Genomic DNA, 17,891 nt, shown 5'->3' with positions numbered 1-17,891 from the left:
GAAAAGACCTCAGGAGGTCATCTAGTCCAACCCCCTGCTCAAAGCAGGACCATCCTCAACTAGATTGTTCCAGCCAGGCTTTGTCAAGCCAGGTCTTAAAAACCTCCAAGGATGGAGATTCCACCACCTGCGTAGGTAATTTGTTCCAGTGCTTCACCATCCTCCTAGTGAGAAAGTTTCCTAATATCTAACTTAAACCTCGCTAAGCAAGGATCATTGGTCCTTGTTCTGTTATCTGTCACCGCTGAGAACAGTCTAGCTCCATCCTCTTTGGAACCACCCTTCAGGTAGCTAAAGCCTGCTATTAAATCATGCCTCAGTTTTCTCTTCTGTAGACTAAATAAGCCCAGTTCCCTCAGCCTCTCCTCAAAAGTCACGTGCCCCAGCTGCTGAACCATTTCCATTGCTCTCCACTGGACTCTCTTCAACTTCCCGACATCCTTTCTATAGTGGGGAGCCCAAAACTGGACGGAGTACTCCAGATGTGGCCTCACCAGTGCAGAGTAGAGCAGAGTGATTACTTTCCTTGATCTGCTGGCAATGGTGCTACAAATGCAGCCTAGTATGCTGTTAGCCTTCTTGGCAACAAGGACAGACTACTGACTCGTATCCAGTTTGTAGTCTACTGTAACCCCCAGGTTCTTTTCTGCAGAGGTGCTGCTTAGCCAGTCGGTCCCCAAGCTATAGCGATGCATGGGATTGTTTCGTCCTAAATGCAGGACTTTGCACTTGTCCTTGTTGAGCAGCATGAGATTCCTTTTGGCCCAGTCCACAAATTTGTTTAGGTCACTCTGAATCCTAGCCCTACTCTCCAGTGTATCTACTACACTCCCCAGCTTGGTGTCATCTGCAGCGTTGCTGAGGGTGCAATCCGTCCCATATTCCAGATAGTTAATGAAAATATTGAACAAAACTGGCCCCAGGACCAACCCCTTGGGAACTTTACTTGGTACTGGTTGCTAGCTAGACATTGAGCCCTTGATTACTACCCATTGAGCTTGACAATCCAGCCAGCTTTCTGTATACCTTTAAAATCCATTCATCCAACCCATACCACCTCAGCTTGCTTGCAGGAATGGTGTAGGATGCTATCAAAAGCCTTCCTAAAGTCGAAGTATATTACATTTACTGCTTTTCCGGCATTCACAGAGCCAGTTATCTCATCATGGAAGGCAATCTAGTTGGTCAGGCATGACTTGCCCTTGGTGAACCCATGCTGACTGTTCCTGATTACTTTCTTCTCCAAGTGCTTTGAGGACCTGCTTAATTATTTTTCTGGGGATTGAGATAAAGCTGAGCAGTCTGTAGTTCCCTGTATCCTCCTTCTTCCCTTTCTTAAAAATGGGCACTATATATATGCCCTTTTCCTGTTATCTGGGACCTCCACCATTTGCCATGATTTTTCAGAGATAATGGCTAGCAGCTCTGCAGTCACATCAGCCAGTTTCCTCAGCACCCTCAGATGCATTGCTTCCAGCATTGCATCTTGGGACGGTGTGTAAAGGAGCAGTTAAAGTAGTCCTACCTTTTACCTTCTGAATGTTTTTTCACATTTTCCTGGGTGCTTCTATTTTTCCCCTCTCTCTCCATTTCTTCAACTTTCTCTTTCCACTAGCAGAAAAGACCAGTGCTTTTTTTTTTTTTTTACCTAGAATGTTATGCCACTCTGTGGTGCCATAAGATAGTTTTATAAAATACATATGCCACCTCATTTACCTAAACCTTGCTTTGATCTACAGGTCCCTCTTCCCGAAACTTAATTAAGAATTCATCCAGTGAGGACTGTAGCTGGTTTCCTCAATCTGGGTCTCAGTAAACATCCCTAAAGTTTTAGTTATTCTGTCCTCTTGAGCCATTCAACCTTGGGGGGAAAGAACTTTTGATGGTTTGCAGTTGGTGTTTGCAACTTTGAAGCCTGTATTCAGGGTAACAACAATTGCAAATCCATCTGCCCTCCCTGACTACCATGCATTAATTTGTAACTTGGGGTGACTAAATTAGTAATTGAATTAATGGTCTTTGATCCTTCCATTTTAATGTAATGATAGCTGCTTTATTTATATTCTTTCCTGCTTCCTATCATTATATGTAGCAGTGTAACTGATTAAATCTGAGATTTAATTTCTAATTCATGGTATTTACCTGAATCTAAGATAACTTTGAACTTGATGGACCCCCACACTCCCATAATTAGATGGTATACATGGAAAATTATAAATTCGTTATCATTTTCTAAATGTAGATTTTAACCATTAGGGTTAGGCTTGTGCCTCCCCCATGCCAGCCCCCTGCAGCCTGCTGTTCCCTCCCCTTCCTTGCGCCAGAGTGGGGCCAGCGCTGCAGCGGGTAAATGGATGTGGGGAAAAGGCAAATGATGGAGGTGCAGGTGGCTGTTGTGGCTTTGACAGATCAGGGAGGAGTTAGAATGGCAGGAACTGCTTGTGCCCTTCCTTTTTACCCTTTACTTGTACTCTAATCTGAGACAGAGGCTTCTTTTTCTTGCATTAAATGGGAGGTGAAAACCTTGTCTTGTATTAGAGTAAATATGATAATATTTACATGACCTGTTTCCAGGTGTTTGGAACTTCTGGCGATGTTTATACCAGCAGTGGCAAACCTGTGGCACAGGCAGCTGCTGTGGGTGACACATGGCACATCAGGAAGGGGACAACAGCATGTAGGACAGGATGTAGGCCAGGAGATGGGATAGAGGAAGAGGATCAATGGCACTTGGGGACAGTGCAGGGTTAACTTGTGGCATACCTGAGATGAAGGTTGGACCCCACTGATCTACACCATTAAACTAAGATCTTATCTTTTAAACTAATAGTTTTCAACCAGGGTGTTGTGAGATCCTTTTATGGATAGCATACAGTATTATCAGTGCTTATGTGTGCCAACACCCAAACGTGATTCATAGAATAGACTCCAGATTTCAAATAGGAATCCAGTGTCACAAGCATTCTGCTCTGTTGTGGTTTGAGTTGTTTGCTACAGAAAAAATGCTCTGTTAGTTTTTTCTATAGTCAAAAAACGATTGAAAACTAGGAAATGGCATTTTCTGAGGGGTGTCTCAAGCCTAAAAAGGTTGAGAATGACTGACTGTGTTTTTAAATTATCCAGGAAGTTTATCCCATTCACTTTCTCTGCAGAAGAATTTACTAATGGGTCTGTCTGAAGAATGGAGAAGCCAAGACCTAAGTACTTGATATGTTTTGCAGTTATTGGTTCAGCTTTGAAATGGGATTCATTTTTAAAGGCTCATTATAGATACTACTGTATATAGGTAATGATCCATGATGATTTATGCAGTGTTCTCAAGTTGTTAAAGGTGCCATTTTGAATTTGCGTACAGTTTTAAATTGAAATACAAACTCAAATTCAGTGTCTCCATTCTTGGCAACATAATGTGAAATGGAGCAAGGTTTTCCTTGTTACTGTTAATATTCCCTCCCCCTCCACCCCAAGGCTAGCATTTTTACTCTGATGGTGTCCTTTCTAACATGGTCATTTGATTTTTCCCTAGTAGTTAAATTTTTGGTTTTTGGTTTTTATGTACTGTTCATTGTTACAACTAGGTATTCCATATAGACTTGTGTAATTGTTCTTACCAGAATGAGTTACAGCTCAGCTTTTAGAATTGTCACTTATTGGTGCTCGTGATGTGTGGAGCGGAAGAGTAAATAAAAGTAATAGGTACACTGTCTGTGCAAAAGTACTTTCATGTCTTTTCAAAAACAAGTAGCCCTTTTCACTTTCTCTTTTTGGTTTTATTCAACATCATTATATATTGTTCGCTTCTCAATAATGTTCTGTTTTAACAACTTCCGTAGATCAAGGGTGGGCACTGTTTACTGACAGCAGGTGAAATTAATGTAGCTTGGCCCTAAGGCTGCTGCTTCCTTTGCCAGTGGGTCTCCCCCTGCCGAATGCTGCCATGGACCACATGGTATTTTGGTGGGCCAGGTCAAATCTCCCTGAGCTGTAGGTTGCTGACCCCAGCTGTAGATGAATGTGCCTGCTTTGTTGCTTATAGCCAGCAAAAGAGGTTATGGCTGCCATCAAAATATTGTATTAATACATAGTGTTATTAAGATGAGAATACTACTAGTTTCTGAGTCATTTAACCATCGTAGTTACTACCCTATGAAGAATAACTATCAAATTTTACCACTGAAGGTACTGGTTTCCCAAGATTGATCTGATGATAGAGCGTATTACAAGCAAATATATTCTGCTGTCAAGTATTTCAACCTTGAGTTGTGGATCACAAAAAAAGACCCAGACTTTTTATCAAGAATAAGAAAGAGTTCCTGAAGACAGGTTTACAGTAGTGTATCGTATTTTGTCCCACACAGCTCCCACATGTTGACACCTATGTCTTTAGAATGTAAACGGTGTTCTTTGGGATCAAATAATGGCTCTGTTACTGTAGGGAGCCTTTTAATTTTATGAATGTATGAATGTGAGAACAAGTGTATATACTGTTTGACTGAAGAATGTCTCCTGTGTCAGAACAAGATCTCCATTAATCCAAACTTCGGTGAAGATCATCTAATTAACTATGTGCATCTTCTCTAAAAGAAAATGAAAAGAACAACAGCAAATGTGTATCATACCATCAATTACTCTACCAGTAGAGCTCATATTAAAATGATCTCTTTGTGCATGAGGTGTTTGTGACCATGTAAGGTGGTATGTGGACAAAAATAGTCAAATCCTACCATTCCAGTGTTTGGCAGTATAAAATTAACAGTTCAGTTTCTCCTCCAATGTTTTTCTATATGTATAAGCATTGGAAGTTCTTCCTGTTTGTTTTCAAATCAGTGTTAGTTCTCTCAAATTAAGTATAATGGTTTTTGCTTGTGGTTTTTTTTTTTGGTGATTTTTTTTTTTTTCTAATATCCTTCTTTCTATTAGATTATTGTTTACAAAAGTCAAACTGGAATCCCTGTGTAGAGGCCCAGATGAAGCACTTCTTACCTGTAAACACATGCTACAGATTTGGAAATCCTGTTACAATCTCACTAACCCCAGGTAAGATGCTAAAGAATCCCTGAATGTAGTCCCCATACATTGAACTTCATCAGAATTCTAGATTAGGAGTTGTATATCTTTTTATGTTGCTTGGAACTTAATGTATTCCTGGTCAGTACTTTAAAAATATTTTAATATATGGCTCTACAACTCTTGTGGCAGAAGTGACTAATTAGTAATTTAAAAAAATGAAACTATGAAGAGGTAGAGCGTGTTTACATATGCTTTTTCTATTTTTATAAAACAAATGATAAGTGGGATTAATTTGGCTGTGTCCACATGTGCAGTTACTGCGAAGCAATAAACTCTGAGGCAGTTTAAGTGAGAGTAAACTACTCCTGGGCCTGGGACAGCAGCAATTTCGAGCTGGAGCAGAGCAGCAGTTTGAACTGGGGTGAAGCAGGCCCAGGCTGGCAAGGGGCATGGGGTAGGGAGGGGGAGGGAGTCGGGATGTCAGCCCCAGGCTTAGGGTGGTGACATTGGGTGGCAGAGAGGCTAGCTGGGGCATGAGCATGCTGAAAGTGTGGAGCTGTGGGGCTAGCGACAGGCAGGAGTCTAGCCCCCAGCTAGTGTACAACATACACCCATGGTCATCATCTACACATGTGTTTAATCGTGGTAAATTACACCAGGATAAGAGAGTACTTTTGGGACAGTACTATCTTACAAGGCTGTGCGAAATTCCACTGGCTGTTTCATTTTGACTCTCTTGATTTATTTCAAGCTCAAAACAGTGAAATTGAAATGAAACAGAGGACTTCAAAACAGCCTTGAAACAAAACGAGGCCAGTCGAAATGTTTTGAAACATTTCAGGGTTTGAAACAGCAGCCAGGTGGTGTGAGGCAGGGGAAAGTCAGGGCTACACTCTGCAGCCCCATGTAGTTCTGCCCAGCAGGGAACACAGCCCTGGCTTTTCCTGCCTCCCACCACTGGGCTGCGCTCTGATGGGCTCTGCCAGCCCCATGGAGCTCTGCCCAGTAGTGGGAGGTGAGCAGAGCTGGGGCTGTGCACCGCCTGCTGCCACTGGGCTGAGTTGAAAGGGGCTGCAAGAATGGGTCTGGTATTGGGTGCCACGAGCTCCACTTTCTCTATGCCTTAATGGGTTGCAATTGTAGTGGAGAGTTGATTTTTCTTGTGGCAGATTTGTCACCACAATCCTGTCTTGCCACAACCACCGTCTTGCATTTTTGTGCAAGAGACACTGTCCAAGCTTTCACAGCCATCAGAAGTTTTTTCTGAATTTCTGGGCTGAGCAGAATGGTTGCAATAATGCAATAAGCATTATTTCAGCATGAAGCTTATGTATACAGCATTATAAGGATTCTAATACCTTCCAGTATCTGCCATTAAATTTGTATGCAGTGCAGAGCCGTAATCCTGCTTTGTCATTGCTTTCCTGATGTGCTCAGTGTTACTCTGCCTAAAAATACTTGAGTTAAGTAACACCTCCTCCAGATACCAGCAGGAATTCTCATTTGCTGTAAACCATAAAAGCTTACTCTTGGATTTTGTCAGTTCTGAATAATAATTGTTGGTAACTTCTGATCTCTTCAATTTTCTAAAGAGGAAAAAACTGATTCTAGAGCACCTGGTAATCAACACCATTTTTCTTGCTGCTTTGCCCACCTTCCCTGACACCTAACCCAGATTTTGAGGGTTGTTACTTGTGATTTAAAAAAATCCTAGTAATTCTCTTGAAACAAATAAATAAGCAAGTCTTCAGAAATTTAAAATGAATACTGAAGTGGACCAGAGTTTAGAAAAGGACCAGTGGATAAATGCAGGGTCATAGGAGACACATTTATGAACCGCATAACCTCTGCACTTGTAGAGCTGTAACAACACATGCTCCTGACATAACATTGGGTGTTTTTTCACACCAGCAATAGCTGAATGTGAAGAAGAGGTGCTTGTACATGAGCAACCAGACTGCTGACACGCTATGATTACAGTGCATCAGAGCAGATGCAATTAATTGAGTGTCAGGAAAGGTGGGCAAAGAAGCTTTCGAGCTTAAGGTAGAGCACCTCCACCACCATTTTTGAAGCATGGGCATGCTCACGCATGAGACATTCCAGGCGTTTTAATTGGAGCGATTCTTGGAGCAGCTCTAATTAAAGAGCCCACCCCTCACTCCCAGAGTACATGTATAAACACCCAAGGATTGTGACCTCCACAGACGTATCCATTTAATCTTGTTCTGCTGATGTACAGAGAGATTAATGGAGTCTGCTGGAGCATGGTAATTACCATGTTCCAGCAGCCTCCAGCATCTCCTGCATCAGTGTCCCCCATGTTTCAGAATGGTGGCAGGGGCGCTTTGCCTAAAGCTTGTTCGTTTTTAACCGCAATCAGCAACCTACAAAAGTTAGTATCAGAGAAGGTAGGCAAAGAAACTTTTGAGCTTTAGATAAAGCACCACCGCTGTTCTTTTGAAGTGCAGGGGCGCTGATACATGAGATGTTCAATGCTTTAATTGGAGCACCTCTGAGTGAGCTCCCAGAGTACATTATGCTCATTCACAGAGCATAAATGCCCAAGGGCTGTGGCCTCCACGCGCATACTCTTTTAATCTTGTTTTGCTGATGTATAGAGACTAAATGGAATGTCATGACTAAGAATTAACCCAGAATGAAAGGGGCTCTCCCCTGATTCAATCTCTGGCTCTGTGACAGACCTGATCAGTGACAAACAAGTCATTTTCTATCCCATTGCCTCAGTTTCCTACTCTACAATGCCAGGATAATATTACAGACCTGTTTATGTAGCTCTTGAGGCATGGACAAACAGACATTTGACATTTAAAAAGGGAGGGGGAGCTGCCGCTCAGGAAGGTTCAGAAGTGGTTACGTTGCAACTCCATACATGTGAATAAGCCTGTAGTGATTCAAATGTAGCAAAACCACTCCAGCTTGAACCCTGCTTCACCCATGGTCAGAGTTGGGAGGAGTTTGGTCACTTGCATCATTACAGCCTCATCATGTGTAACAGAGCAGGGCAGCTGTTGCACACTCCTGAGCAATAGCAGCAGCTTCCCCTCCCTCTGAAGTTGTTACAAATGTACATTTGTCCATACTTTTAAATAGACAGATTCAAAGTGCTGAATCAGAACTGGTTGGTGGCATTATGCCAGTCACTGACTACTTGAACAACCCAAATTGAAAGTCAGATTTTTAATCCCTTAGTATTGTATCACAGAAATAAAGATGTGCAAGCTGACCAAAATAAGTCCAGCTGTGATACCAGCAAGTGTTCTCTGAAATCCATTTGGAAGGCTCATCCCAGCCAGCTACAATTTTTGAATGCAGAAGCTGTTTTTGAAAATAAACATCCACAGATATTTGGTTATTTAAAAATAAATATTTAGGTGCTCTAATATAGTTGACTAACATCTTTTGTATGAACAGTTTTTCCCACTGGAAATTGGGGTTTCTTTGAAATTTCACTTTCTATTAGAAAACATCATCTTTCATTTTATTTATTTATTTATTTTTAGACAAAATTCTCAGTTGGCCTTTTTTTGGTTTGCATTTGTAGCTGATGTTTTGAAACAAAACATGTTTGAAAATGTTGTTCCAATATTCCTTGTATTAATGCTTCCATTTTAGAATAAAATAGTTTTTATGGGGTTTTTTTTTGTACAAGTCAAATATCCACTCTAGTTTGGAATGGGAACTATAGCAATTTGCAGTGTCAGTTTGCCAGAAGTTTGAAATTCCTGAGCAACTTTTTGCTGTGCCACAAGAGAGGTGCCAGTTGAACCAAATTTTGCAGAAGAAAGTTAGTTGTGTCATCCTCAATCTGTTACTTAGTGAAAGCAGCTCAACACTTCCACCTTCAACTTTTAATCATCTACTAAAAGACATTCTGCTTTGTTTTCAATAGGGTCCAAGATGCAAATGTTTGCTCACAAATTGATTATTTGATTTCTATTAGATTACTAAGATGTAAGGATAGGATAATTAAGGAATTATGCTCATGTCACATGCAGTGCATTAAATTATTAAAATGTGTAAAAGTAAGTTTAGATAAATTTTCCTTGCATTTTCCTAGTTATCAGAATGTCAATGAAATTTACCTGCCTCCTTAAAAAACCTCAGCCTAGTTTAAGGGAGTATAATACAGATTTATAAATTTTCTTTTTGGTACTAAAGGATGTTGTCATGGACAGGCTTAATTTGAAGAAATATCAAAATGTAGGTTTAATTATTGGAGGAAGCAGAACTACCTATGATGTCAGGAAAGTAATTAAAAGGGTAATTTACACTAAACCTAGCTCTCCTCTTTAGCAGCATTTGGTGTGACATTGTTCATGGATTAAGGATGTAATTAATACAGCAGTCAGCCAAAAAAATGTGCCAACTGATGCAATAAGTAACTATGGCTTGGTCTGCGTCCCATATAGTTCCCTTTATTTCCTGTGAATTTCTATAATAACATAATTTTTGCCTAACAGTGGTCTTAGCGTCAAGCTAAAATGGCACAAATAAGATTTTGCAACAGCTGTTTAAAGAAAGGAAATAGTTTTGTGTTTAAGGTAAATAACAAATTTAGTTGCTGAATGGAAAGGGAAAGGCAAAAAGCCATTCAAATTCTAATGTAGTAGGCCATTTTAAAACTTGAACAGATAGAAAAATACTGAAAAGTGGACATGTCTACATGTGCACTTTAATGCCCAGTAGAATATTTTACTGCACATGAAAGTGTCACCTTAAAAGTATGACTTTACACTAATGTGCAGTAAACTAGATTACTACACATTGAGCATCACTAAAAAGCATGTAAATGTGCTACTGAACATTAGCTGAGCCTAATGTGCATTAATTTAGTACCTCACATTGGAAGTACTAAAGTTAATGTGTGTTAGAAAAGATGTATTAATGCATGTGTAGATGCATTCTGTATTGCATTCTGGCTTATCACATTTTAAAATGGTGAGTTCAGTTGCATTAATCTTATTTCTTACTGCTGTGAGAGAGGATTTAGATGCGTTTGTCCCATATTACATGTGAGTACAATAGTGTGAGAGTGGTGGTGTAGCTCTGATTCAGAAATTGTGTGAGGGGCAAGGATTTTTTAGGGCAGTTACCTTTTATTGGACCAACTATGTAGCTGAGATATAGACAAGCATTCCAATGTCAGAAAGCTTCTTCCTCATCTGGGATCTGGGTTTTTCCATTACCTGTAGAAAAATGCAAATTTTCCCCTTTAGCAAATGGCTCTCTACAGGCTAGCAGAGTTCCAGCCTGCAACAAACTGCTTGCAAAAAGAGTGTGAAATATTCCCTGTTCTTCCACTCCTGGCTTTCAAATAGCCTCCCTACCTTGCCCTACTTGTCATTAGAACAAACTCTCTGCTGCCCAGACATCAAGTAGAACACAGCCTTGTCTTTGCGAGAAATGCTTAACCTGTCAGCGGGTCTTTGGTTATAGCCATGTTGGTCTAAGGACATAGGCAGGCAAGGTTCTTTGGGTAGATGTGATATCTTTTATTAGACCAATTGAGTAGTTGGAAAAAAGTCCTTAACAAGCTTTTGCGTGCAGTCACCCTTCATCAGACATAGGAAATCTCTGCTGGTCTGAGGCTCATTCCTTGGACTCATTAGCTTCTCTCATCTCTTGGAATCTCAGACCAGCAGAGACACCCAATGCCTGATGAAGGATGACTGCACCTGAAAGCTTGCTAAGAACTTTTTTCCATCTACTCAGTTGGTCTAATAAAAGATATCACATTTACCCAAAGAACCTTGCCTGCCTGTAACCTGCAAGCGCACCTTCACTGCCACTATCAACACCCCCATAAAGAAACCTTCAGAATCCATGGTTCCTACACATGCCTTTCCCAAAATGCGATATACCCGATCCAATGCAACAAATGCCCTCATGGCAACTACATGAGTGAAACTAAACAGCAACTGCGCCAGAGAATGAACTCTCACAGAAAAAAATATAAAGGATGGAGACAAACACTCACCATTAAGAGCACATTTGTCACGGAACAACCCCTCTGTCTATGACCTCACTATACTTGTGCTCAAGGGAAACCTACCCAACACCTTTTAAAAGACGAACTTCACAACATGAAAAAGAAACTTACCTCAATAGCAACATTATAACCTGCCTGACATCTAATTAACCAGGTAACCTGCTTGAAGCTGACCACTTGCATTCCTTCGCACGTTTCCCTCACTTCTCCCACTTCCCTCCTATCTCTACCCATTGTCTTCCAAACCTCCACTCATTTTCATTTTCACAGACTTCTTTTTATACTTTAGCTCAGTGGTCTTCAACCTTTTTAAATAGGAGATCGCTTTTTGAATTAAAGTCCAACCCAGGATCTACTGCATACCCCTCTGCTCAGCAGATCAGTCTGTGGGGGAGAGAAGGGGCAGCAGGGGGGTGCAGATTGAGGCTCCTGCAGTGAGGGAGGCAGTGGGGTAGGGGCAGGGGTGAGTGGGGCCCTGGCCAGACCAGGTGTTGGTGTTACACAAATTGCCAATTGCTCAAATCATGAGTGAGACCTTATGAGGGAGGATAAGGCAAAATGCCACATTTATTGATTAAGTGCTTGACACAGACACACACAGACTCCCTCTCTCTCTTTCTCTGTTCTGCGCTGGTATACATTACCAGTCTTATCAGTGCTCGGATCCACTTAGTGGCCAGCCAAGTTGATTGAGTAGGAGCTGGGCTCCTGCCGGTCCATCTTGTTAGATGAACTGACGCTCCAGGATAACATGCAGAACAAGACCCAAAATCAATACATCTTGCCCCATCTTTTATAGCCCTGTCAATTCACTCAGTCCTCTGGGCTTTTGCTGGGTTATTACGGTGTTCTTTCATGAAGGTCAGTTGCCGTTGTTCTTTTGTTGTTCTGGGGCAGATTCTTCTTGTTTGGTATTTTATCTGTCTGCATTCTTCAGCCAGTTGCCATCTTGCGTTTTCCTTTTCCTCAGAGACTCTCACCCATTTTCTCATGCACGCAGCATACAAAGGTCAAGCACTTATGTCAAGCTCAGAGTAATACAAAGTGGAGTTTCTTAATTCAAAACTCAAGAAAATACATAAGATTAAAAGCAATAGACAGAAAGTCTATTTATATAACAGTGGGAGGATCAGAGACCAGGCAGCTTGTCCAGGCGTGTGGGGGGGCTCCCACCATTGCACACACTCCAGTGGAGGACCAGGGGGCATGTGCCCCCCCCAACCTGTGTGCAGGGTGGAGGCGGCTGCTGCTGTGTGCTGGGCTTTGTGCCCCAAGTACTGCTGCAGTTGCCCCCTGAATGGTGCAATGCCATGTGCGTCCTGCCAACTGAGCAGGGGGCAAGGTTGAGCCCAGTAGCAGGACACGTGGCATCATGCTGCTCCCCAAGCAGCTGCAGTGGAGCTTGGGGCACAAAGCCCAGTGCACAGCAGCAGCCGCCTCTGACCTACACATAAATCAGGCAGAACACATGCCTCCCAGGCCTCCACTGGGGTGTGTGCATCTGTGGGAGCCCCCCCTGTGCACCTGACCAAGCTGCCCAGGCTTTGATCCACCCACTGCCCAGCCTGGCCGGGGTCCCACTCACCTGTCCCAGCCCAGCAGTGGGACACGCACGGCATCGTGCAGCTCCCAAAGCAGTTGCAGCTCTGTATCTCAGTCTGGGGACACTGAGCGTGTGTTCTCATGCATGTGCTCGGCCCCTTCCAGACTGAGATTGACTGTCCGAGTCTCTGGGATCAACCATGACTACTGCTTATCTTCCCTTCTACCTTGGAGAAGTCATAATAGCAGCAAAGTCTCCCAATGCTTGAAGAAGAGTTCTTGTGCCTGAAAGCTTGGAAAAAACATTTTCCAACTATTTAGTTGGTCTAATAAGAGATACTACATCTACCCAAATAACCTGGCCTGCCTATGTCCTTAAACCAACACAGATTTCCTTGATTTCATAAACATTAGGGCTGCAAGGGACCTCGGAAGATCACTGGGTCCAGCCCCCTGCCCCAGGGGCAGGATGTCACCAGAGATCATAGGATCCCAGCAAGATAAACATCCAAATGTCTCTTGAAGGCATTCAAAGTAGGTGCTTTAAGTTCTTCCTTAATGTCCAGCCTGAAACAGTCATGGAGGACTTTGACTGTTTGACCTGGTCACCCCTCGGGGAACTCTGGTGAACAGATGTTCCCCCAGATCCCGGTAAGCACCCCTGATAAACTTACCAGTGGCCACCAGATCGCCCCTGAGCCTGTGCTTTTCCAGGCTGAAGAGTCCCATGGCTCTCAGCCTCTCATTAATAAGGTCTGTTTTCCTGACATCTGATCATGCGCATGGCTCTCCTCCTACACTCTCTCAAGCTTCTCCACATCCTCTTTGAATTGTGGAGCCCAAAACTGGACGCAGTACTCCAGCTGCGGCCTCACAAAGTCTGAGTACAATGGGAGAATGATGTCCCGGGATTTGCTTGAGAAACACCTGCAGGTGCAAGCCAGTGTTTTGCTCGCTTTACTAGCTGCAGCATCACACTGAAGGCTCATGTTCATCTTGTGGTCAATCATGACCCCCAAGTCCCTTTCATCTGTAGTGCTAACCAGTGTAGTACCACCCAGCCTATAAGCATGTTGCAGGTTTTTTCTCCCAAGGTGGTGAAGCTTACATTTTTCTGTGTTAAATACCATCAGGTTCTCATCCACCCATTTCCTGAGCCTATCAAGGCCTGCCTGGATCACCCTCCTGTCCTCAGGTGTGGATGCTTTGCCCCAGTGTTTGGTGTTATCGGCAAACTTGGCCAGTCCACTCCTGACACCAATGTCTACATCACTGATGAAGATGTTAAATGGTATAGTCCCTAGGACAGAGCCTTGAGGGAGCCCACTGGTCCCAGGGCACCACGATGATTGACTTCGGTCTACCACCACCCTCTGGGTCCAACCACAGAGCCAATTCCCTAGCTAGCGGATCGTGGTGAGGCCAAGGCTGCAGTTGGCCAGTTTTGCCAAGAGGTGATCATAGGACACCAGATTAAAGGCTTTTTTGAAGTCAAGATATATGACATCAATCTCTTCCCCTTTGTCCAGGTGATAGGTTACCTGGTCATAAAAGGAAATGAGATTGGTCAAGCAAGACCTACCTGCAACAAAACCATGCTGGCTATCCCTCAGGATGTTGCTGTCAGCCAGTCGGTTAAGGATGGCCTGGATCACCCTGCTGTCCTCAGGTGTGGACAGATGCAACCAACAGCCCTGCATCTTGGGAACAAAAATTTATAAACTGGCTAGCCACTAAGAACCAAGGACTAAGCATTAGAATTATGGCCCGTGATGATTTACCCATCTCTACCCAAGCAAGGTGAGATCGACTGCTGCCCCTCAGCCTACTCCCCTTGTCATAGGCCTTGATCTCCCAGTACTCAGCTTCTTTTTTAATTGTCTGGTACACCTGAGAATATCTTTCAGCCCCTTCCCTATGCTGTGCTTAACTTGCTGTGCCTAAAGAAGACATAAAGAAGAATATCTTACTTTCAAATAATTGTCTAACTTTATTCCAATTACAAACTTGGTCCAATAAAAGGTATCACCCTAAGAAATCCTTGCTCATTCTTTTAAAGAGAATGTTAATGTATCGTGAGAAGTGCCAGATTAACATCCTTAAAAGAATGTAATTTGTATCCACAGAATATTTAAGGCACAGTCAACATCAGTTCAGACTTCCCCACAATGTTCTGCTGGTGTGCCTTACCACTACATTGGTGGGACCACTTCAGGGATGAGATTCATTTACTATTCCCATTTCAGTTTGTAGACACCACACTCCCACCACCAAAACTACCAATCAGGATGCTAGCAGTGATAGTTAGCTTGTGTTACAAACTAAGGAATAGAATGAAAGCCAGATTAGGAACAGTATGTAGGCATACAAAATGTTATTTAGGCAGAATTTTGGCACCTCAGAGTGATCAATCCAGAAAACTCTGCCTTAACTGCTCAGGTACCTTTAGAGTCTGGAGGCTTATATTTTGGCCAGTAAAGCTGCCTATGACGCTACAGAGATTGCCAAATCAGGGATTTTGTGGCGTGGGCTTCATCACTGTCAAGCAAGACAAGACTCAAATATAGTAAGCTAGAGATGAAAATTACCTATGGTATTTGTTTACCAGTGTCTTCAACTGTCTATTTTATATAAACAATTACTGCTCTACTTTTAGCAAAATGTAACACTGAATTTATTCATTTGCAAAACATCCACTTAGTGCTTCAGGTCCATCTTAAAACCAAGATTTTTGAGTAGTTGGCAATCCCCATATCTGCCTTCTCTGATCCTCACCTCCTTGCTCTTTTGTTCTATTTTTGGTGTCTCTGTTGCATCATTTAAATTCTAGGCTCTTTTAAGCTGATCAAAATGTTATAGATAGCTATGTAAATTACTGCATTATGTAAAAGTTTATTATAATTTAAGGGTTATGTTTAGCTTGTAAAGCTGTAAAAATTTATTAATCGTTTTGAATGGGTGTATCTTGTAGAGGTGCACCAATATATCGGTTGCATATTGCAGAGATTCCCAACCACTGAGCCACAAAGGGCTGGCTGCCAGGTCACGGCACGAGCTCCCTGCTTGGACCTTCATCTGTCCACCTGGGCGAGTGGCTTCTACCACCAGCAGTGACGTGCAGGATTAAAGCTGGTCTTGCATCTGCCCTCACACCACTTGGCTCTGCTCCAGTTAAAAGCATCCCTGTGCTTAAGAATGGTGGTGGTGGTACATGAACTAAAGCTAATTTCATGCGCTTTAATTTTAGGCACTGTCACCACCATATTTAAGCTCCGGGACACTGAACCCCTAGACAAGCTGCCCATGGCTCTGTCCTGATCTCTGCCCCAGCCCTGGGTTTCATTCACCGCCCTGGCTGAGCAGCTCTTCCAGCCCCTGCCCTACTCCCTCCCTCACTGTGGGGTCCTCAGTCTGTTTCCCACCCACCCCCATGTCCCTTCCCTTCCACAGACTTACTTGCAGGGCACTGTTTTTCACACTGCCCTGTTAATTGGCTGCATTTCTGTAAATTGGTTATTGGATCAGCATCAGCCAATATGGCTGGTTAATGTTTGGCTTTTAGTATCAGCCAGGAAATTCTTTTATCAATGCATCCCTAGCATCTTGTGCACCTTTACTGCTTGTGTCATGAAAGAAGAATTAAGATGACCCAAATTTTAATGTGGGTTTAATTGTTTTATTTTAATATAGCTGTTCGTGAATGAGGGGAGTTTAGTACTGAACTTGGCTGTCAGGTATTCAAATTTTTGACAAAAACATTTGGGGAGTGACACCATACAAGTCATTTCACAGTATACAATTTTACATTTTATGTAACTTACAATTTAAATACTGTATTACAGTGATTCTGGACGTGGGAGCAGTTTATTAGACAGAGCTATTGCTGATAGACGACAGCTTAATACTATTACCTTACCAGACTTCAGTGACCCTGAAACAGGTGAGAATTGACATCTGAAATATTAAGGTGGAAAAAATAAGTGGCCTAGTATGCTTAGTTGGGGTTTATAAGATAAAAAGATTAAAGCAGCTAGAGTAAGATGGGAATGTCTTCAGCCTTATATGCTTAAAAATATCCATTATGAAGTTTTGAGAAGATATTTGCCATGTACATTCTATTTTTATTTTGTTTTTTAAAAATGACCCTTGCCTCTTGGTGTATTTGTATTCATAAAATATTTAGGGATGATCTTTCTGTATTATCTGTAAATATTAACGTGTGAGCTCAATGTTGGCATGCTGGTCTATTCTGTTCTATCTAAAGTCTTATACTTTACTTATCCTATTGTTATTTAAGCATCTTGAAGGATTTTCCTTTCTTCTTAATGTTTAAAAAGCAAATTAGGAAAACATTTTGGCCCTCTTTATTATTAGAAAACAGTATTTAATTTGGGTGGCTGATTCATAATGCAAGTGAATAGCTATTGACATTTTAAGAAAAGTAAATATTTTACAAGTTGAATAAGGAACTTTTCCTTACTCACTGACATCTGAAATGTTGTACAGATTCAGTAGGTAAAATTTAAGGTATCATAACATGTCAGTGGGTACATCTACATGTGCACTTTAATGTGGAGCGGACTAGTCAGCTCCACAGTAAAGTGTTACTGTCTACATGTGCACACGTATTAGGGTGCAGTAAATTAACTCTGAGTACTCTCCTACGATGAAGTCATTTAGTGCACCAAAATGTACATGTAGACAGTGACCAGTGCTGGCTGGGGCACAAAGGTACTACAGTGTGGGGGCTGCCTGCCAGCTAGCCCCATATTATAGCACCTTTGTGCCCTAGCCAGCCCCTTTGCTGCCACCACCAAGAGCCTGGGGCTGCTCTGTCCTGACTTAAACACATGTGAAGACCCTGCACCGAGGAGCTGCTGACTCTGGCGCAAAATGCTCAAGGGTTTATTGCTATGTGTTAACTGCACATGTAGATGCACCAAGTATGTATTTACATGGCATAATTAGTCTATCATATATTCACCTGTCATAATATAAATAAATACCATAGTTACATGAATATAAGATGACTCCCAATAATTAGATTCTATATACGGAAAACTGTATAAACTTATTGTAATTTTCCAGGTATAGAGTCTAAGTATTGGAGGGTATCTTGAATTCTCCAACTTCCCCAACTGCTATAGCAGGGAAAGCAATAGCTGGAGGGGGTGTCAGGTGCCCTCTGCCCCACCCACTTCTTCACTCTGGAGCCTTCCTGCTCCCTCCGTCTCAACCTCCCTTTCGACCCTGGCCCCCTGTAAGTAAGGGTGAGCAGGGAAGCGGAAGCTGGGGCCGGGGGGGAGGAAGCAGAAGCTGCAGAGAA

The 17,891-nt window shown here is 42.4% G+C and overlaps 1 protein-coding gene across 1 annotated transcript in view; it reads left to right on the top strand.

Moving 5' to 3' along the window:
- The window catches only part of TTC7B (tetratricopeptide repeat domain 7B), a 208,784-nt gene that overhangs the window by 107,484 nt on the left and 83,409 nt on the right, over positions 1-17,891 (top strand). Inside the window, exons 14-15 of the mRNA XM_019551144.1 lie at positions 4,921-5,037; positions 16,408-16,505. Of these exons, the coding sequence (XP_019406689.1) occupies positions 4,921-5,037; positions 16,408-16,505 (215 nt within the window). The remainder of the gene's footprint in view (positions 1-4,920; positions 5,038-16,407; positions 16,506-17,891) is intronic.

This window comes from Crocodylus porosus, unplaced genomic scaffold (genome assembly GCF_001723895.1).
Source record: "Crocodylus porosus isolate Cpor-Errol unplaced genomic scaffold, CroPor_comp1, whole genome shotgun sequence".
Classification (NCBI taxonomy): domain Eukaryota; kingdom Metazoa; phylum Chordata; order Crocodylia; family Crocodylidae; genus Crocodylus; species Crocodylus porosus.
This window is presented reverse-complemented; position numbering and strand designations above follow the sequence as displayed.